This window comes from Alligator mississippiensis, chromosome 1, assembly GCF_030867095.1.
Source record: "Alligator mississippiensis isolate rAllMis1 chromosome 1, rAllMis1, whole genome shotgun sequence".
NCBI classification, from domain to species: domain Eukaryota; kingdom Metazoa; phylum Chordata; order Crocodylia; family Alligatoridae; genus Alligator; species Alligator mississippiensis.
In genome coordinates this window covers 2882953-2905025 of record NC_081824.1, presented here as the reverse complement: position 1 = coordinate 2905025, position 22073 = coordinate 2882953, and the positions used below count along the sequence as shown (strand labels likewise).

Below are 22073 nucleotides of genomic sequence, written 5' to 3'. Positions count from 1 at the left end.
AGTGCAGCATCCAGAACTGGATGCAGTACTCCAACTGCGGCCTGACCAGTGTTGCACAGAGGGAGAGGATCACCCCCTTGGCCCTGCTAATGATGCACCTGTGGATGCGTGACAAGGTATGGTTAGCCGTACTGACTGCGTCCTTGCATTGTCAGCCCATGTTCATCTTGGAATCGATAATGACTCCAAGATCTCTTTCTGCCACTGTGCTTTTGAGAAGGTAATTCCTCAGCCTGTAGGTATGCTGCTGGTTCTTACTGCCCAAGTGCAGGACACTGCACTTGTCAGTATTGAATCCCATCCTATTCACATTCGCCCACCCCTGTAACCTGTCCAGATCCAGCTGTATCCTGTCCCTCCTTCTAGTGTGCACACCTCACCTCAGATCTTGGTGTTGTCAGTGAATTTGAACAGGGTGCTTTTCACCCCCTCGACCGAATCACTAATAAAGAGATTAAACAGTGTGGGCCCAAGGACCGAGCCCTGGGGGACTCCACTGCCCACACCCCTCCAGGTCGAATATGACCTGTCCACCACCACTCTCTGGGTGTGGCCCTCCAGCCAATTTGTGACCCATCTGACTGTGTAGGCATCAATGCCACAGTCACCTAATTTTTTAATGAGAATGGGTTGGGAGACGGTGTCGAAGGTCTTCCTGAAGTCCAGAAAGTCTACGTCCGCTGCAACAGCTGCATCCAATGATTCTGTGACCTGATCGTAGAAGGCAGTTAGGTTGGTCTGACATGACCTGCCTCTAATGAACCCATGCTGGTTGCCTTTGAGCATCATCCCCCCTGCTGGCCTTTCACAGATGTGCTCCTAGATAATTTTCTCAAAGAGCTTCCCCAGGATCAAAGTAAGACTAAAGGGCCTATAGTTGCACGGGTCCTCCCTTCTCCTTTTTTTGAAAATGGGGACCACATTGGCCTTCTTCCAGTCTTCTGGCACCTTGGCAGAGCACCATGAATGCTTGTAAAGCCGTGCCAGAGGCCCCTTGATAACCTCTGCCAATTCCCTCAGAACCCTGGGGTGGAGAGCATCTGGACCTGCTGATTTGAACATATCCAGCATCTCCAGAAGTTCCCTAACTTGGTCCTCCCTGACCCTAGGCCTGTCAGAGTCTCTCCTGAGTCCATCCTGAACCTCAGTGGGGGAGTCCCAGTCTCTGCACAAAAAAATAGAGGCAAAGAAATTGTTAAAAAGGTCTGCTTTTTTCTCTGGTGCAACCACCAGATTGCCAAGCGTATCCTGTAGTGGCCCCAAGTTACTCGGTGCCTTCTTCATACTCCCTATGTATTTAAAAAAGGACTTTTTGTTATCCTTGATGCTAGCCCTAGTTCTGGATTTGCCTTAGCTTTCCTAACAGCCCCCCTACAGACATGAGAGATGGAGGTATACTCGACTTTGGTGATAGCCCCTCCCTTCCATTGGGTGTACACCTCCTTTTTGGCAATCAGGAATTCCTGAGTGCCTTGGGTGAGCCAGGGGAGCTTTCAGGCATTCCCAAATGCCTTTGGTGAGCCAGGGGGATTTTGAGCACTCTTGCCCCCTTTTATTCTTGTTTGGACTGTCACACCTTGGGCTTGGAGTACTGTCTCCTTAAGGAATGGCCACTCATCTTGGGCACCCAGTTCCCCTACTCTCCAGGACCCCAGTGCCCCTCCTACCAATCTCCTCAACTCATTGAAGTTGGCCCTCTTGAAGTCAAGGTCTACTGCCTTGCTGCAGGCCCTTGTCACCCTGCGCTGGATGGTGAATTCCAGTAGGCAATGATCACTGTCACCCAGGTGATCAAGAACCTGGAGTCCTCTCACCAGGTCATCTCCTGTAGCCAGGACCAGGTCCAGCAGGGCATTCTGCCTGGTGGGACTGTGCACCTCCTGGGTTAGGTGGAGGTCCTGTAACTCAGCTAGGAATCTTTGCGAGTGGTCACACCTGGCTGACTGCTCCTCCCAGCAGATGTCCGGGTAATTTAGATCACCCATGATGACTACATCCCTTGCCTTAAGTGCCTCCGCAAGCTGACCTGAGAATTCATGGTCCAGCTCTTCCCCTTGGTTGGGTGGTCTGTAGTAGACCCCCACCGTTAAGTCCTTTTCCCCATGACCCTGCTGTATTCTGATCCAGAGCACTTCAGCCTGCCCCTCCTCTGACTCCATCCTGCTAGTTGAGGACGTGTATTACTTTTTGACGTAAAGCGCCACACACCCACCTTTCCTCCCTATTCTATCCCACCTGTATAGCCTATAGCCCCTAATGTTTACCGCCCAGTCATGGGATGAATCCCACCAGGTTTCTGTGAGCCCTACTATGTCTGGGTTTGTACTAGCTATCTGGAGGGCGAGGTCCTCCTGCTTATTCCCCATACTATGAGCATTAGTGTAGAGGCATATAAGGCCTTGAATTGGTGCATGCACCACCCCCAATTCTCAGGACTATCTGGACCCCTGCCAGTTACCTAGGTACTCCTTGTGCACATCACCTGTCTTGGATGGGAGGTGTCCTCATATCGTCCTGTGGCCCCATCCCCCAGTGAAGCTAGCTTAAAGCACACCATACGAGATCAGCCAACCTGAAAGAGAAGACATGCTTGTCTTTAGGGGAGAGAGGTAGCCCATCCCACCCAAGCATGCCTCCTGTGCAAAAGTGTGGGTTGTTACCCAGGATCCCGAGGCCTGCCTGGTAGCACCAACTCCATAGCTGCTGGTTAACCTCACCAATGCAGGCCTCATGTCTCTGTCCACGTCTATGCACTGGGAGAATAGAGGAGAATGCCACCTGTGCCCCTGCCTCCTTGAGTTTCGTCCCCAGGGCCTTGAAGTCCTTCATGATGCCATCTGGGTCATCTGTGTCATTTGTTCCCACATGGATAAGAACCATGGGGTACTGGTCTGAGGGTTGAATGTAGGCTGGGATCCCTTAGGATGGAATTCCCTTAGGATGGAATCCCCGATGATGAGGACCCAGCATTTCTTCCTCCTGGTGCACCCTCTCTGCACCATCTGTGTCACGCGTGGAGTGGCACTCTCCCCACTGGAGGCATCCCCTTCGTCCTTCTCCTCCAAGGCTGCCAGAGCCTTGTATATGTTCCCCAATTGTACCTGGGGAGCCTCCACCATGCTAGCCCAAGCAGCCCTGGTTCTGGTGGATACCTTCTGGGTATCCACTTCCCTGTCATTTCTAGTGGCTTACTGTAGCTGGCTGTTCTTGTGTTTGAGGAAGCTCTTTGAGAAGATTATCCAGGAGCACATCTAGGAAGGGCCAGCAGGGGGGATGATGCTCAGGGGCAACCAACACGGTTTCATTAGGGGCAGGTCCTGTCAGACCAATCTGATTGCCTTCTATGATCAGGTTACAAAAACATTGGATGCAGCTGTCCCAGTGGGCATAGTCTTTCTGGACTTTAGGAAGGCCTTTGACACTGTCTCTCACCTCATTCTCATTAAGAAATTAGATGACTGTGGTGTCGATTCCTACAGTCAGATGGGTCGCAAATTGGGTGGAGGGCCACAACCTGAGAGTGGTGGTGGATGGGTCTTTTTCATCCTGGAGGGATGTGGGCAGTGGGGTCCCCCAGGGCTCAGTCCTCGGGCACACACTGTTCAACATCTTCATCAGCAACTTGGATGAGGGGGTGAAAAGCACCTTGTTCTAATTCACGGATGACACTAAGATGTGGGGAGAAGTGGGCACACTGGAGGAGAGGGAAAGGCTACAACTAGATGTGGACAGGTTACAGGGGTGTGCGGATAAGAACAGGATGGGTTTCAATTTGGACAAGTGCAAGGTACTGCACCTGGGAAGGAAGAACCAGCGGCACACCTACAGGCTGGGGAACTCCCTTCTCATCAGCACAGAGGGAGAAAAGGACCCTGGAGTCATTTATTGATTCCAAAATGAACATGGGCCGCCAATGTGGAGATGCAGTCAGGAAGATTAACCGCACCTTGTCATGCATCCATAGATGCATCATGAGCAGGTCCAAGGAGGTGATCCCCTCCATCTATGTGACATTGGTCAGGCCACAGTTGGAGTACTGCATCCAGTTCTGGGTGCCGCACTTCAGGAGGGATGTGGACAGCATGGAGAGGGTCCAGGGGAGGGCCACCCACATGATCAGGGGGCAGCAGGGCAGGCTCCATGAGGAGAGGCTATGGGACCTGAACCTGTTCAGCCTCCACAAGAGAAGGCTGAGAGGGGATCTGGTGGCCATCTACAAACTGGTCAAAGGGGACCAGCAGGAAATGGGAGAGTTCCTGTTCCCCTGAGCACTACCAGGAGTAACACAGAATAACAGCCATAAGTTGACTGAGAGTAGATTCAGGCTAGATATTAGGAGGCACTACTTCACAGTCAGGGCGGCTAGGATCTGGAACCAACTTCCAAGGGAATTTATGCTCGCTTCTACCTTGGGCTCTTCAAAAGGATCCTGGATAATCACCTAGCCATGGGTCGTTTGACCCCAGCACTCTTTTCTGCCCATGGCATGGGGTTGGGTTTGATGATCTGTTTAGGTCCCTTCCAACACTACCAACTATGAAACTATGAAGAGCAAAGAGAAATGAATCTTTTCTGAGAGAAATGTCCCAGCTCTGCCAGCTTTGTCTCCTGCTCCCCACTGCCGCACTGCAGGGCCCTTCCCTCCTGTCTCCTGTCCACTGTGCAAAGTGTGGTGCAGGGACAAGCATATTGTCCTCTTAATGATTGGTGTTTTATTATCCCAATAGGAACCAAATGGGCACCCAAGCCACATTGAAAAGCATCCTTGAAACCTTCAGGTGCATCGTGCAGGAGAAATTCAAGGAGGATGGAAAGAAGTGTTCAACAGCTGATAGCAGTCGGTTTGACTTCCTTGTGCAAGAAGTAAGTGCATATTCAGAAGAGAGGAGACCAGGCAGTGGGGAGCACTTTGTACTGCCAACTGCAGCCCAGGCCACGAGATGCCTGCTGTCCTGCTCCCCTGCTGGACGGTGGCTGAGGAGACTGAAGGGCAGGTCTAAGTAGGGAACAACAAGTGGAGGGGAGTGTTAGGGATACAGAGGGTAAAGTTATGAAGAATCTGCTATGAAGGCTTCTCTTGTCTGTGACGAACACCTGCAATGACCTCAGACAGGAAAGGGGAATGTGAAGAATTCTCCTTTATACCTACTGCACACAGTATGTAGCAGTTAACAAGGAAAGGGAAACAGAATCATAGAAAATTCAGGCTGAAAGGAACCTCAGGAGGTCACATATAGTCCAACCCCCTGCTAAAATCAGGACCAGCCCCAACTACATCATCCCAGCCAAGACTTCATCTAGAGTTGTCTTCAAAACCTCCAACGATGGAGATTCCACCACCTCTCTTGCAGTTATTCATTATTTACTACCCTCCTAGTGAAAAAGTTTTTTCTAATATTTAACCTTAACTTCTCATGTTGCAGCTTGAGCCCATTGCTCCTTGTTCTGCCATCTGTCCCCACTGAGACCAGCCCAGCTCCATCCTCTTTGGAAACACCCTTCAGGGGGCTGAAGGCTACTATTCAATCCCAGTTCAGTCTTCTCTTCTCCACACTAAATAAGCCCAGTTTCCTGAGCCCCTCACAAGTCATGTCTCCCAGTTGTTGCCCTCCACTGAACTCTCTCCAGTTTGTCTGCGTGCTTTCTGTGGTGGGGAACCAAAAACTGGACATGGGAGTCCAGATGTGGCCTCCCTAGTGCTGAACAGAGGGGAAGAATCACTGCCCTGGATGTGCTAGCAACACTCCTTCGTACACAGCCCAGGATGTCATTAGCCTTAAGACTTTTAAAGGGTTCAGAAATACTGCTCATGCAAACAGTCAAGCAGCTGCAGCATAAGAAAGGGCAAAAAATGTGGTGTGTACAAATGCCTTTGGCAATAAAGGCTCACTGCTGCTCCTATTCAGCTTCTTGTCCACTGTAACCCCCCAGTTCCTTTTCTGAAGAGCTGAGGACTTAAGCCAGTTGGTCCCCAGCCTGTACCAGTGTATGGGCTTATAAATGCAGGACTTTGCATTTTTCCTTAATGAACCTCATGAGATTTCTTTTGGTTCAATCCTCCAATTTGCCAAGGTGTCTCTTCATCCTAGCCCTATCCTCCAGTGTATCTACTACTCCCCCCAGCTTGGTGTCATCTGCAAACTTGTTGAGGGTGCACTCTATCCCATCTCCCAAATCACTGATGAACGGTGAGGACATTCCGATTTTCAGGGATAGATTGGCTATGGCTACATCTTAACAACTGCTTTAAATTATGTTGGCAGTAACCACTCCAGAGAGGTTACCCAGCCAGCCACAGACTGCCAAGCACAAGGCAAAGGGCTGGGGCCTTGTGGTGTTTGCATTCAGTGAAACTGCCTTTTGCTGCCGAGAGATTCCCATATAGCAGGAGTTTGAAGATAATCAAGCATTCAGTAACTACCTACAGCAAAAAAATTAAGTCAGGCTGATATAATAGAGAGGATTAAAAATGACCCAGGATCAAAGTTTAGGATAGCATACACTTTTTGCACTGAAACCATGCCACTATATTGCTGGAGCAGTGTCCTCGGGGCTGATCCCAAGTGACCTATCAGGGGTACAATTCAAATGCTTGATAGAAGTGAAAAGTAACTGGGACCTCAGGCTGGCCAAGGATCCTTTAACTGATCTGGGGATCATAGTTCTGGACACCTGAGTCAGGTGTTGGACAGCCTGGACTGGACAGGAAGGGAAACTGGGGGTGCAGAAATGAAACATCTGTCAGCGATTCAAGGTCTGGTCCCCCAGTTAGAGACATCACACAGGAAACCAGGAGCATGGGGCCAAAGAGTTGAGAACTCAGAAGTTGGTTAGGAGGGCTTATGCATCATGTAAACTTGAGACTGGGGAAAGGCTTGTGGAATGCATGGGTGGTTTCTGCTCACACGTTTTTATCTGACCTGTGATGTTAAAACATCCTAATCCAACATTTTCCACCTTAATTCAGGGAGGATCCAAGAAGTATCTTGCCCTGCCTGCACACCTCACTGGCTTTCCTGCTCCAAAGTCTTGAGCGAGACCCATTTGCCTTGACAGTGAGGTGGTAATGGCAAATACTGATAGTTGATGTGAGAGGCACATATTTTACATTGATTCTTGCAGACAAATATCATCCTCAGTGCTCTTGACAGAGAAATCCTTAAGAGGAAAGCAGAAGTCTACCACTCCCTACTGCACTCAATCCAGGATGATCTCCAACCATATTATGAAGGTAAGAGTGCGTCACTCAATTGTTCTGGAATTTGCATTGTTAAGTTTCTTCTCTGGCCCCTTGAGATGATTCTCCAGACTGATGGAACAACTCATTTGAGTGTTTTGTTGCCTTCCTGGAAACAGTAACAAGAACCATCTGAGCTGGCTCTTGTCACTGAAGCACCAGTAAAGAAAGGGGAAGAACATGTAATTAGCAACTTTGGTGTTCTAGGTGTAGTCAGGTTGGTCCAGGTCGCAGGGGTGAGATGGCAGCATCCTGAAGGTCATCGATGCAATCCATCCCATTACTGACTCCTTCTTCCTTCTATAGAATCATACAGAAGTTAGGCTGGAAGGGAACTTGAGAAGTCATTGGGGGCCTATAGGCATGCTCATTCATGTTCTAATTAAAACACTTCACATCAGACTCAATTAAATGAGTCTGCTCTGCGTTCACCATCATGTATATTAAGCCTCTGCACATTTCAAATTGGCTGTGGGCGTGCTTTATCTAAACCTCATCTCCTGAGCACTTGTGTAAGCAGTCATTTAGTCGAACCCCATACCTGGGGCAGGATCGACCCTGTCGAAACCATCCCAGACAAATCCATTTTCCAACCTCTTAGCAAAACTACTCAGTCACCCTTGACACAACACAAGACATCACACCTTATCCTGCCAGAGGTAAAGCAAGGAGACAACAGTTGCTAATGTCCTGCTGATGCAAGGGTTATTATAATGCACTTGAGTGATCCCAGAAAGAGGGCCTTGTCCCTATTACAGAGGAAGGTAAAACCCTTCCAGACTGACCAGGGAGTAAAATTCCTTTCTGACCCCAAATGCAGCATCGATCTGGAGAGGCAAGAGTGTCTAGTCAGGACACTTCCAGTTTGAGTCCTAGCAGAAGCATTGGCACAGACCAGTCCCCATCTCCAGCCTGAGCTACAGCCACCATCTCTGAGGAAGGCTTTAAAAAAAAATTAAAAAAGCATGTGATGAGGGTCAGAGAGGGCTTGTCTGGAAGGTAGGTATCTGGATGTCAGTTTATATTCCTTGTTGAAGTATAGAGGCATGTCAGGAAGTTCCAGCCCAGTGGGAGGAGGGTCAGGGTCACTGGGCTTGGGCAGGCTGGAAGCAAGATGAGCTTTGTAATGAGAAGACTGCAGATCTGCTACAAATCAGTTCCTGATCAGCACTACATTGCCATTGATGACTGACTGCACTGTCCTGAGGCAGAACAGACCCCTCATGGTGAGGGCTATGGCAAGGGTAGGCACAGGGAAATCACTGGTCTTGAGGAATTGGAGAGACCCTCTTCCTCAGGGCAGCAGCGCGGCTCCTTTCTCCCACAGGGAGTACAGGGTTGCTGGAAGAGCCAGTCAGCTCTATCAGAATGGATTCACCACTACAATTGGTTGCAATTATTTTCCATACCTGACCGCAAATCCATCTCAGTCTCACATAGCATTGTGACTGTTTCTACCTTTGTAACAGCGGCTGGAAAAGTAAGAGGGACGGGTGCCTATCAGAAGATGCATAATATCATTGAGAAGAACATTGACATGGAAGTGAAACATGGGATGTTTGAATGGGCAGCTCTGTGCATGAAGAATAAGTTGCGTAGGCTGAAGGTGAGCTGTGTTTCTCCTCCCTCCTCTGGGCCCCTCTGCACAGGGTAGGTGGCGCTTCCAGGAACAGTACAGTATCCAGACAGAGAAGATATGAGTGCAGCCCCACGTTGCAGACTCTGTGGGCCCCTGCACCCTTATGTGGCTGGGGCAGAATCACAAACAGTGCAAGTGCCACAGTCTTCAGCCGTGAAGATTTGTACGCTTCATTTTGGTGTGGAAGATGAAGTAGGATTTAGCTTAGCCCTTCATGCGTTGCCCTATTTTGTTTTCAACAGATAGACAAGAGGTAAAATCCCCAATTATTAATAGATTCAGTGTTTTCAGTGTTTTTGCTACCTGTGTAAAGAACGTCTCATCTACTGCCTCATCCTGACCAGATGGTATGTCATCTCCACCCTTATGATTGTAACCTAAGATCCACTTCTGTTCTTCTCTGTCTTCTCTACCTCTTTCTTTGCTGCTCTTCTCTTTCCTGAGTCCCCTTAGGGCTGTCTAAGTTTCATGAGAATCAGCGGACTAAGTCTGATTTATGTTAGTCAAGGAGATCAGTAACTAAAGCTCTCATCCCTCTCTCCTGATGTCCAATACAAGGGTGCTATTGTTGCTGCTGAGACACTGCCTTCTTGACAGACAGCAGGCTTAACAATAATTCTTTGGACCGAAAGGTCAAAGGCTAGATACTTCTACACAGTCTACAAGTAGGGACTTGGATCCTAGTAAGGGAAACACCTACATAAGTCTTTAGTAGGACAGTATAGGTGTAACTGACTGACCCTTTGATTACAGCTTCATGATTTAGTGGAGGGTAGACCAGGAAAAAGAGCCCATGGCTCCCCTTTCACTAGCTGGGCTGGCTCTGGAGCTAACAGGGTGGAAAGCCTCCGAGATCCGTTCCATGCTCATGTGCTGTGCATTGTGCTTGCTGCAGGTGGAGATTGCGGTGGGGCTACAGGTGGACTTTTCCAACATGCTGAAACTTGCCTTTTCTCAGAAGGAAAAGCTTGCTGAGACACTTCCAGGTAAAAATATGAAATCTTGCAGGATGTGTGTAGCTGAATTTCAGATCCCTGTCTTCTGATTGAATAAAACATGTCAAGGAACCTCCTGGCTCGTGTGTGGAATGCTGTACTTCTGAGTGGCACCTGTTGGATTGGGTCCTGAAGTAGTGTTTGGCTGTAAAGTGCAAGGAATTGAGCCCTGGCCTTGCTTAATGCACTTATTGCACAGAGCTAGTGTGGGGGACAAACATGTCTGGGGATATTGCTGGCTCTGACACAGACCTTTGGCATGTCCCATTGCCCACTCTGTGTCTCAGCTTCCTCGACCATAAAATGGCAATAGTGATGTTTTACCAACATTAAGACCTGAAATGGCAAAACACGTAAAGATCTGCTTAAAATTTAAACACAAACTAAAGTGTTAGATTGGGATGAAAAGGTGCAATTTTAGCTGAATAAAATTCCCAGAGTTTTTAGGTTTGCCTAACATTTCAAATAACTTAATTGGTTCCCATTCATTTAGTGGTACATGGAGAATAACACCACCTTTCTCACAGTATAATGAAGATTAATATCAAATCCTACTTTAAAACTGAAAGCTGATTAATTGTGTGTTAATTTACTGTTATTTTTGCAGACTTACAGAATGAATACAAGGAAATCAAGGGCATATACAACAAACTACATGAAAATGCTTTAAAATAGCTGCAGAAGTCTTCTACGTTTTAGTTTTTTAATTAAACTGTTGATGTATTTTTCTTTTAACTGGCTAGGATGATAACCAACTACTATTAATTGCTAAAGAACCTGTAAGTGGATAATTCGAATCACATGTTATAGTACCTGTATCTGCTGCTCTGTTTAATCAATGCTACAATCTCTCCTGTCACAGCTCTCCTCCAAAGTGAGGAAAAGTAAAGATGCAAATGTACTAAATGGATTTGTACTACCTTTTAGATGTAATTTGGAGAGTAATAACAATAATTTTGTGCTCATTTTTGTTAAGAAAAGATTTTGCTCCTGGAATATATATTAATAAGAGAGAAAACTTTGTTATGGAGTCAATTCTGTTGTCAAATGCAAACTTTAATACAGACAAAGTAACAGAAGTATAACTGGTTGGGAGATGATTTTCCTGTAAAATCTTTGAAAAAGAATATTTTTTAAAAATCAGGTTTTCATCAAAATAAAATTGCCATAAGTTGCCAACCCCAGGTGGGAACTCTTTGTCATTCTGTCTATCTGTTGCTATCATTCACTATTAGCTCTTTATTATTGTACTATCTGTTTGTCGCATTGACCTTTCTGTTAACTTTTGTATGCTAAGCTATAAGTAAATTTGCTTTTACTTCACTGCTGACTAACCTCTTTGCTTGCAAACCCAGCAGCCTAACGGCTGATACACTCACAGCACCTAGCCAGCCTGTGACAGAGACCCAGATTCAATTCCCTGCTTTGCTACTGATTGTGGGCAAGTCACTCATGGTATGTGTTCTTTGTGCGGTCACCCCAGGCTCTTACCTGGGTGTTTGCTTCCCTGCTGTCCTCTGCATGTGATTCATTGAAAAGTCACTCTGACTTGGGCTTGGCAGTGATTTAAAGTTAGGTTAGTTTACCAGCCATGGGGTATGGTTTCAAGCCAAGGCTGTGGTTTAACTCTGCCTGGAACCTGTCCATTTTGTCCTGAGGCTGCTAGGTGTTCAGAGTGACGGGGTCAGGTAAGTACTTGAGATGAGCAAGAAAGAGCATTTTACTTGGGCTAGAAGGAAAAGGTTGCAAATCTCTTAAGAGCAGCAGCTTAAATATTATAACTTGTATGGCTTGGGTATACCAGGGGTGTGTCCTGTCCACCAATGGAAGGGATGGGGTGGTCAGGCAAGGGTTCTGAGAGAGGGGCCTGCCACCTGGGAGCAGTCCCCTCTCTTTTCTACAGAGCCAGGCTGAGACCAGCACTTAACTATATACAAATGCATTGTTACAATAAATAAATATGAATGAAAAACATTAAATATTTACAGTCAACTTAGTATGTGACACTGTATACAATAACCTGCAATCAACATATTGCACCACTTCAAGGGACTGCAAAAACATAAACTGGGTCAATCACAGCATATGCAATGATTAACCCCCAGAATAAGCATTAACACTTTGGAACAGGTAAGTCAAGCATAAACACAATAAACACATATAAGCATCAACTTAGAGAACCCAGGTAAGTTGAAGTAGCAATACCATAGATATTAGGCCTGTGCGAGTAGGCAGCTACTTGATCCAGTTTTGGATACAGCTACTTTAGGTGCCAGGGATATGATCTGGAGCTCTGGGCCGAGTTCCTGCTTCCATCTGGCTGAAGCGGCTCCAAAGTTTCGGAGCCACCTTGGAGATCCAGCCATAGGGTATAATGGGGAATCAATGAAATAGCTATAACTTTGTTGGTTTTTGTCTGATTTGGATTAAACTTGCAGCGTTTCTATCCTCTGCTGAGAGCATAAAGTTTAGCAAGTTTCAAGAGGACTGGTGCAGGGGGTTGGGAGAAACTGCATTAAAAATTCCTGAAAGCAAAACTCATGTCACGTGTAAATGTTACACCATGGGGGGGGGGGGTGAAAAGTGCAGGGGTGGTGGCCCCTGGTAAGGCCACAAAGCCTGCCAAGTTTCAAGAAGACTGGTGCAGGGATTTGGGGGAATTGCACCTCAAGCTGCTGACAGGCAAAACTCGTGACATAGATGACCCTGTGTGTGTTAAGGCACAGTGGGCTGAAAATTGCAGGGGTGGTGGCCCCTGCTAAGGCCACAAAGACTGTTGAGTTTCAAGGAGATAAGTGCAGGGTTTGGGGGGAACTGCACCTCAAGCTGCAGACAAGCAAAACTCATGACATGGGTGACGCTGTGTGTGTTAAGGTGCAGCAGGGTGAAAGCTGCAGGGATGGTGGCCCCTGCTGTGGCCACGAAGCCTGCCAGCTGTCAAGGAGATTGGTGCATGGGGGTTCTGGGGCCCTGCACCCCTAGCTGCTGACAGGCAAAACTCGTGACATGGGTGCTTGTGCAACTGACTGTCTCTGTCTTGGCGCAGTTGATTGTCTGTATTGATTATTTCCTCTCCTTAGTGTGGGGTTTTGTAGGTGTTAATTGTTGCTAATTAACTTGTTACATTAGCTAGCTACTGTGTATTGAGCTGGTTCCTGCGTGAATCATGATTGATTGCTAACTGGTATCACAGTAGCTTAGCAGCCAGGCCTGTAGTAGTCCCCCCCGAGACAGACACAGTTGCACAAGCACCCATGTCATGAGTTTTGCCTGTCAGCATCTCGAGGTGCAGGGCACCAGAAGCCCTGCACCCATCTCCTTGACAGAAGGCTGGCTTTGTGGCCTCACCAGGGGCTACCACCCCTGCAGTTTTCACTCCCCTGTCTTGTAACACATAGATATGACACGAGTTCTGCTTTCAAGAATTTTGGGTGCAGTTCCCCCTGGACCCTTGCACCGATCTTCTTGAAACTTGGCAGGGTTCATGCTCTCAAAAGAGGCTACCATCCCGGGAAATTTCATCCAACTCAGACAAAAACCAACAAAGTTATAGATATTTCATTGATTCTCCATTATAACCTACGGCCGGATCTCCAAAGCGGCTTTGAAGCTTTTCCAAAACACTTCGGGAGCTCTGAAACACTTCGGAAAGCCTAATGAAGCCAGTGCTTTGATCCAGACATGCTGCTTTGGACACCAAAGCATCCAAAGCTTCTCCAGATCCAAAGCAGAGTCTGAAGCCTCGCACAGCCCTAATAGACATGCATAGGCAAGAACACAGGTAAGTTCTGATAATAGGCAATAAACACAGATAGAGAATGAAGATAGATAAACCCATACAAACTCCCTTAAGGAGCACCCATAACTAAATTAGCTAGTAACTAATTGACTTTTATTAGTAGATGTTAAGGATTGTAAATCCAAAAAGATGACAAAGCCGATAGGGAAATACAGAGCGCCCGGGCGAGGGACTAACAATAGAAGGATGGGGGTGAGGTGGGAAACGCAACTAGGTTACACGCGATACAAAGTTAGCCAACTAAGCCCGGGGGTAAGGGGAGAGGGGAGTGGGGAAGGGGAGGGTGGGGTTTCGCGACGCTGAGAGAAAGAGGATAGAAACACACATACCCGTGACAATGGTCCGCAATGGTGAAAGAAGTGGTCCGAGGAAAAAGTGTCTCAGTCTATATATAGTCTATCGTAGGGGTCCTCTTCGGGTGGCGCAGCTTGTGCTGAAGTGTAGGGTGGGGAAGGGGTTGCCACCACGTGGGGGTTTTGGAGGGAAAATGAACAGCAGATTAAGGGGGACTCCTTATGTCTGGGGTGGCATCGAGGGGGTGGGAGGCTGTTTATACTTTGCTGGGGAGATTCATAGTTGTTAGGGTTGGAAGAGACCTAAATAGATCACCAAGCCTGATCCCCTGAGCTCTGGGGTCAGATAACACCGGCCAGGTGCTTGTCCAGCCTCCTCTTAAAGCCCCCCAAGGTAGGGAAGAGCACCACCTCCCCCCGATGAATTTGTAGATGGCCACAAGATCCCTTCTCAGCCTTCTCTTGTGGAGGCTGAAGAGATCCAGGGGCCTCAATCTCTCTTCATAGGACCTTATGTGCAGGCCTCTAACCATACGAGTGGCCCTCCTCTGAACCCTCTTAAGATTGTCCACATCCCTCTTGAAGTGTGGCACCCAGAAATGGGTGCAGTACTCCAGCTGCGGTCTGACCAGTGCCACATAGAGGGGAAGCATCACCACAGAGGGCCAGTCTAATAAGGGCGATTTGACTGAGAAGCATCCTGCACCCCTGAATGGCTGGGAGCAGGGCAAGGTTCCTGAGACCTAGGGAATTCCCTGTGGTCAAGGAACAGCTGCATCTTGGGAACCATGGGGGAGGCTGGTCCTCGGGCTGCCCTGAGATGACAGCATCAGAACCACACCCTGATTTTTTAAGGCGTAAAATAGAGGGAATTTATTGACTCTGCAAATGGGGCAGTTTCAAAAGGGCATTCCCAGCAATAACCACAAGCTCTCTGAACCCCTCCCAGCTAGGGTTGCCAGCTCTGTTTGAATTTATTCCAGGAGGTTCCTGGAACACCAACGTGCCCACGACAACACAGGTGTGCCCATGTGTTTGCATATATCAGTTACAGATTACAGTGCATAGACTTTACATCAGGAGGGCAAAGGCACATTACTTTTTCATTCAATAAACCCACTGGACTTCACTGTATAAAATCAGATTCAACATTTAATATTTATTTTAATGAATACCCAATCCTGAAGGGTTGGCAACCCTACTCCCAGCTGTAATTGCCATCCCTGTGGGACCCTGTCCGTCCCCAGCTCTGCTTGTCCCCCTGCACCCATCGCCGTGGTGCCTGCAGAGCCCATCAGGGTGGTGCTGCCAGTGTTTTCAAAGGCACTTTCCCATTCCACCTGTGACAAGGCCATGTTCGGGCCTGTCCGTGTTGCAGGGAGGAGGCACTAAAAATTTCTGCAGTTACTTCACATAAACAAAACCACCCATGAGACCAATGGAAGGTGGAGGCATTGCTGAGCAAACAGACTTGCATCCAGCTGCATTGTCTGTTGAGTCTGTGGTACAATGTCAGTGTCTTTTCAAAAAGCATCTCAGTGGGTGAAAAGCTTGTTAGTTAGAAGAGCTTCTGCCCCTTGGCCTAATCCCTGAGGATGGCACTCCAGACCTTGGGGGTCGAGGTATATGTATGGTTTGAGTGCAAGCCTCCTGCTTGGTTCATGAAGATGGATCATGAGTCGCACAGTTCACCTACATCTGCCTTATTGTGGACTGAACCCAAGCCCTCTAAAGCTAAATAATATTGAATTCTTCCTTGCGAGTTTGATCAGACCACTCTCAGAGGCACAGAAAGTACTGTCTGATGCACTAAACACAGCTGTTCCTAGGTTCAGGATGTAGTTGGGCCTGATTCTCCCTGTTCGTCTATTTGGGGGTAAATACAGGGTGACACTCACTTTTGCCAGCTCTTGAAAATCACTCAGGAGCTCTATGGGACCCAAGCCCCTAGAAGCACCTCAGGATTTTATTTAAACTAGTGGAAGCACTGTTTATAGCTCTTATGATGACAGAGAAAAGCCTGAAATTGGGTTGTGAATGGAATAGAAAAGCTCCACAATCAAATACGCAAAAAAATCTACAATCTATTTTTGCTTCTGAACCACTTGAGCTTCTTGCTTTTTTTAATTAGAGAAATAGGGAGGAGCCTGGCATTAAATCAATTGTGGTCTAGGCTTCAGTTTCATTTCTGCTGCTCCAAAAAAACAGAAAATCAACACCTGCACAGAGGCTTATCTTTTTGAAGAGGTGCAGTTACCTCCTGCTTCAGGTATGTTTATTTTTCCCTTGTAAAGTTGATAACATTTATTCCATTTTGGGTGATAAGGGTGGGCTTTCAGCCACATTTTGGCAGTTTTGTTTAGAAATGATTGAAAGTTTCTTTCCTGTTTGAAGTTGTCAGGGTTCGGGTGGGCTCTTGAGCAGAGTGGGTGGTGGTCCCTCTGCTTCAGTGGAAGATGCAACCAAGCAGGGGATACCTGCTGTGCTGAGCTTCCAGCCTGCTTGGATGGGTTGTCCAGGGAGGAGTCTGTCCAAACCTCAGTTTTATTTTTCAGTAAAGCACCCACCATAGCCTCCCCCTCCCAGAGACGCCTTCCCTTTCTAGAGGCTGCTGTGTATTTTCCTTGCTGTCTGGTCTTAAGTCCCTGATCTCTGGGCTTAGGAACAGCTTCTGGGAATGCTGGTTGCCTTGGATGGGTAAGGTGTGGTTGGGCCACTCCATGCTGGGACATGCCACTGCTATGGTACAGAGCCAGCCATCTTGTTACACATCTGTAGAGGAAATGTTCTCTCTTCCAAAATGTCAGGTCAACATCTAACCCTTATAGCTGTAACTACAGATAGTTTCATAGATGTTAGGGGCTGGAAAGACTTGGCAGAAAAGACTGCACTTGGGTAGGAAAAACTGCTGGGATCAGATGACCCCAGCAAGATGGGTATTAAGATTGCCAGAGTGGGTGGCTGTACCACCGCTGGGGAAAGCCTATTCCAAACCGTTGTCATTCGACTTGTAAATAAGTTTATCCTTACGTCTAGTCTGAAATGATCTTCAGTCAGTGTGTGCCCATTATTTATTGTCCTCCCTTGAGGTGCCTTAGTGAACAGATGCTCCCCCAGGCTTTGATGTATGCTTTTGACATATGCTGCCACCAAGTCCCCTCTGAGTCTTTTCTTCTCCAGGCTGAACAGTCCCATGTCTTTCAGCCTCTCCTCATATGACCTTCTCTCTAGGCCTCTAATTATGTGCATGGACCTCCTTTGGACTCTCTTGAGCTTCTCCACATCCTTCCTTAAGTGCAGCACCCAGAACTGGGTGCAGTACTCCAGCTGCAGTTTCATAAATTCATAAATGCTAGGGCTGGAAGGGACCTCGGAAGATCATCGAGTCCAGCCTCCTGCCCCAGGGGCAGGAAGTCAGCTGGGGTCATAGGATCCCAGCAAGATAAACATCCAAATTTCTCTTGAAGGCATTCAAAGTAGGTGCTTGAACCACCTCTGATGTCAGACTATTCCAGACCTTGAGGGCTCGGACAGTAAAGAAATTCTTCCTTATGTCCAGCCCGAAATGGTCTTGCAGAAGTTTATAACCATTAGACCTTATCATTCCTTGGGGTGCTCTGGTGAACAAATGTTCCCCCAGATCCTGGTGAACACCCCTTGTAAACTTATAGGTGGCATCAGATCACCCTGAGCCTGCGCTTATCCAGGCTGAAGAGCCCCAGGGCTCTCAGCCTCTCATCAAAAGGTCCGTTTTCCTGACCCCTGATCATGCGCGTGGCTCTTCTCTGGACTCTCTCAAGCTTCTCCACATCTTTTTGAATTGTGGAGCACAAAACTGGATGCAGTACTCCAGCTGCGGCTTCACCACGGCCGAGTACAAGGGAAGAAGGATGTCCCAAAATTTGCTTGAGAAGCATCTACGGATGCAAGCCAGCATTTTGCTTGCTTTACTGGCTGCAGCATCACATTGAAGGCTCATATTCATCTTGTGGTCAATCCTGACCCCCAAGTCCCTTTCATCCACGGTGTTAGCCAGCGTAGCACTGCCAACCTTATAAGGACGCTGCAGGTTTTTCCCCCCAAGGTGGAGAACCTTGCATTTTTTGGTGTTAAACACCATCAGGTTCTCATCCACCCATTTCCTGAGCCTGTCAAGGTCAATCTGGATCACCTTCCTGTTCTCAGGTGTGGGTGCTTTACCCCAAAGTTTGGTATAATTGGCGTATTTGGCCAGTCTGCTTCTGACTCCAATGTCCACATCATTAATGAAGATGTTGAACAATATGGGTCCAAGGACAGAGCCTTGGCTGAGTAGAATAAGAGGATGATGTTCTTAGCCTTGCTCAAGATGTCTTGGTAGACACACACTAGTGTTTGATTAGCTCTTCCAGGTGTGGCATCACATTGGTGGCTCAAGTTCATTTTATTGTCTGTCACGACACCCAGGTCTCATTCAGTTGTGGTGCTAGCAAGCATAGCATTGCCGAGCTTGTAAGTGTGTTGTGCATTATTTCTCCCCAGATGGAGCACTTTACACTTCTCCATTCTAAACAATGTCATGTTGAGTCCACCCACCTTGCAAGCCTATTAAGGTTGGCCTGTATTGCCAGCCTGTCTTTGAGTGTGATCATGCTCCCACATAGTTTGGTGTCATCAGTGAACTCTGGCAGTTTTCTCTTGATACCCAAATCCAAATATTTGATGAACATGTTGAAAAGTACTGATCCAAGTACTGAACTGTGAGGGATGCTACTGCTGTGATGACTCAGTTCTGTCAATCAGTACTCCCTGGGTCCTACCACAGAGCCAGTTACCTAGCCACCAGACCATGAATAGTCAAGGCTGCATTTTCTCAATTTTACCATGAGGACATCATGGGAGACTAGGTCAAAGGCCTTTTTGAAGTCCAAATATATGACATCAACCTCATTTCCCCTATCCAAGTGGTGAGTTGTCTGATCATAGAAGGAAATGAAGTTGGTCTGACATGGCCTGCCCATAATGAAGATGTGGTGGGCCAGTAGGGCTTCTGCACTGAGCCACCCACCTCACTGCACCTGGCCAAAACCATGCTTCAGGTGTCTCCCCTGGGGTGCCTATCTCAGGCCAACCACCTCCTTGGACCACACCCCTTAGGTCTGAAATCGACATTGCTCCGCCCAAATCCCAACCCCTCCTAGGCTTCAGTTGAATATGCTTTCTTGGGATGTGCTTTCCTGGGATGTGTCGGGTGTGCCAAGCAGTTAGATCCAGGTTTTATCGCTAAGGCTGAACCCTGAGCAAAAAACCATTAGGCCAGCTAATCTCACAGCTGCAGCTTTGCCTGTGGGGCCCAGTCAGTTCCATGAACAGTTAATTTATCATTTTGGTTAAACTTATGACAAACAAGTTACATTTGCAGTTTACAAACTTACAAGCTTATATTAACCAATATTACCTGTTTAGGCAAAATACCAAATACCTCAAGAAGCACGTATTATTGCTTATAAATCCCTCTGGTTCTGGCTGTCATAGCAGAGAGAGGGATGACAGGCTTTCTCCCATCTTGGTTGTTTACCCCTTGATGCACATTCATTAGCCTGCATGGGGGCTACCTGGGTACTAATCCCAGTTCTGTCAAATACTTGATGTATGGCCTTGGTCAAGTCAGTTTTTTTTCCTGTACCTCCATTCTTCATCTGAGGAAAGGTAAGAAGCTCAAGCTGGTTCCTGTTTGCAAATGACTCTGCCACCTATAGGCAGGAGTATAGTTATCTGTTTCTTATGTCCCAGGCACATGAGCTTTCAGAGAAACTGGACCCTTATGTGCGGAGGCGGAGTGACGAGGATGAGAGAGAGCCAGCACATAGATTCATAGATTCATAGATGTTAGGGTCGGAAGGGACCTCAATAGATCATCGAGTCCGACCCCCTGCACAGGCAGGAAAGAGTGCTGGGTCTAGATGACCCCAGCTAGATACTCGTCTAACCTCCTCTTGAAGACCCCCAGGGTAGGGGAGAGCACCACCTCCCTTGGGAGCCCGTTCCACACCTTGGCCACTCAAACTGGGAAGAAGTTCTTCCTAATGTCCAGTCTAAATCTGCTCTCTGCTAGCTTGTGGCCATTGTTTCTTGTAACCCCCGGGGGCGCCTTGGTGAATAAATACTCACCAATTCCCTTCTGTGCCCCCGGGATGAACTTATAGGCAGCCACAAGGTCGCCTCTCAACCTTCTCTCGCGGAGGCTGAAAAGGTCCAGGTGCCTGAGTCTCTCCTCGTAGGGCTTGGTCTGCAAGCCCTTAACCATACGAGTTGCTCTTCTCTGGACCCTCTCCAGGTTATCCGCATCCTTCTTGAAGTGCGGCGCCCAGAATTGCACGCAGTACTCCAACTGCGGTCTGACCAGCGCCCGATAGAGGGGAAGTATCACCTCCCTGGACCTGTTCGTCATGCATCTGCTGATGCACGATAAAGTGCCATTGGCTTTTCTGATGGCTTCGTCACACTGCCGGCTCATGTTCATCTTGGAGTCCACTAGAACTCCAAGATCCCTTTCCACTTCCGTGCACCCAGCAGGTCATTCCCTAGGCTGTAGGTGTGCTGGACATTTTTCCTCCCTAGGTGCAGCACTTTGCATTTCTCCTTGTTGAACTGCATCCTGTTGTTTTCTGCCCACTTGTCCAACCTATCCAGGTCTGCCTGCAGCCGTTCCCTGCCCTCCGGCATGTCCACATCTCCCCATAGCTTTGTGTCATCTGCAAACTTGGACAGAGTACATTTCACTCCCTCATCCAAGTCACTGATGAAGACATTAAAGAGTATCGGTCCCAGGACCGAACCCTGCGGGACCCCACTGCCCACACCCTTCCAGGTCGAGACCGACCCATCTACCACGACTCTTTGGGTGCGACCCTCCAGCCAATTCACCACCCACCGGACTGTGTAGTCATCCACATCACAGCCTCTTAACTTGTTCACCAGTATGGGGTGGGATACCATATCAAAGGCCTTCCTGAAGTCTAAGTATACGACATCCACCCCTCCTGTGTCCAGGCGTTTCGTAACCTGGTTATAGAAAGAGACTAGATTGGTCAGGCACGATCTGCCTGCCACAAACCCGTGCTGGTTTCCCCTCAGCGTAATTTGTCCTTCTGGGCTCTCACAAATGTGAGCCTTGATAATTTTTTCAAAGACTTTACCAAGGATGGAGGTGAGACTGACTGGCCTATAGTTGCCCGGGTCCTCCTTCCTCCCCTTTTTGAAAATGGGGACCACATTGGCCCTTTTCCAGTCCTCCAGGACTTGGCCCGTGCGCCACGAGCGTTCGAATATTCCCGCCAGTGGCTCTGCAATGACGTTGGCCAGTGCCTTCAGCACCCTCGGATGGAGCCCATCCGGGCCTGCCGACTTAAAGGCATCCAGTTCTTCCAAGTGACTCTGCACCGTCTCAGGATCTACGCATGGCAGTCTGGCGCCTTGCTGCTGCCTCTCTACAACCCCAGTGAGAGACTTGTCGTGCCCCTCACTTAGGAACACTGAGGCAAAGAACTTGTTGAGGAGTTCAGCCTTGTCCCCCCTGTCCGTCACTAGTTGTTTCTGCCCATTTAGCAGGGGTCCTATTCCTCCCTGGGCCTTCCTTTTACTCCCTATATATCTAAAAAACAATTTCTTGTTGTCTTTTACTTGGGTTGCCATCCTCAGCTCCATGGTAGCTTTGGCCCGCCTAACTGCCTCCCTACAAGCACGAGCAGAGGAGGTATATTCATCTTTAGTGATCTCACCCTGTTTCCACTTTTTATGTGCTCCCCTTTTGGCCCTTAGGCTGCCCTGGATTTCTCTGGTCAGCCATGGAAGCCTCCTGGCCCCTTTCCCTCTTTTGCCTCTCTCCGGGATCGTCTTGCTTTGCTTTACCTCCAGCACAGGATGGAGGTAAAGAAAAGATGCGATTCTGGCCCCTAATCAAGCATGTGGAAGTGACTCTCCTGAGGTCTGATGTGATACCAGAAGGTGTCATGTTTATAAATGTTCCAGGGACTGGAGATTTCAACAGCAAAAGGGAGCAGATGTGGAAAGAGGTGATTTGTCAGCTGGACTGTGTGCAGAGAAACCAATGGGCAGGTTTTTGCCTGTT

General features: G+C 48.0%; 1 protein-coding gene across 1 annotated transcript in view; it reads left to right on the top strand.

Moving 5' to 3' along the window:
* The window catches only part of LOC102560190 (nuclear GTPase SLIP-GC), a 53890-nt gene extending 42997 nt beyond the window's left edge, over window positions 1–10893 (top strand). The window contains exons 15-19 of the mRNA XM_014601692.3: window positions 4728–4863; window positions 7123–7231; window positions 8707–8843; window positions 9772–9862; window positions 10479–10893. Of these exons, the coding sequence (XP_014457178.2) occupies window positions 4728–4863; window positions 7123–7231; window positions 8707–8843; window positions 9772–9862; window positions 10479–10546 (541 nt within the window). The 3' untranslated portion in view covers window positions 10547–10893. The remainder of the gene's footprint in view (window positions 1–4727; window positions 4864–7122; window positions 7232–8706; window positions 8844–9771; window positions 9863–10478) is intronic.
* The last annotated feature ends 11180 nt before the right edge of the window (window positions 10894–22073 follow it).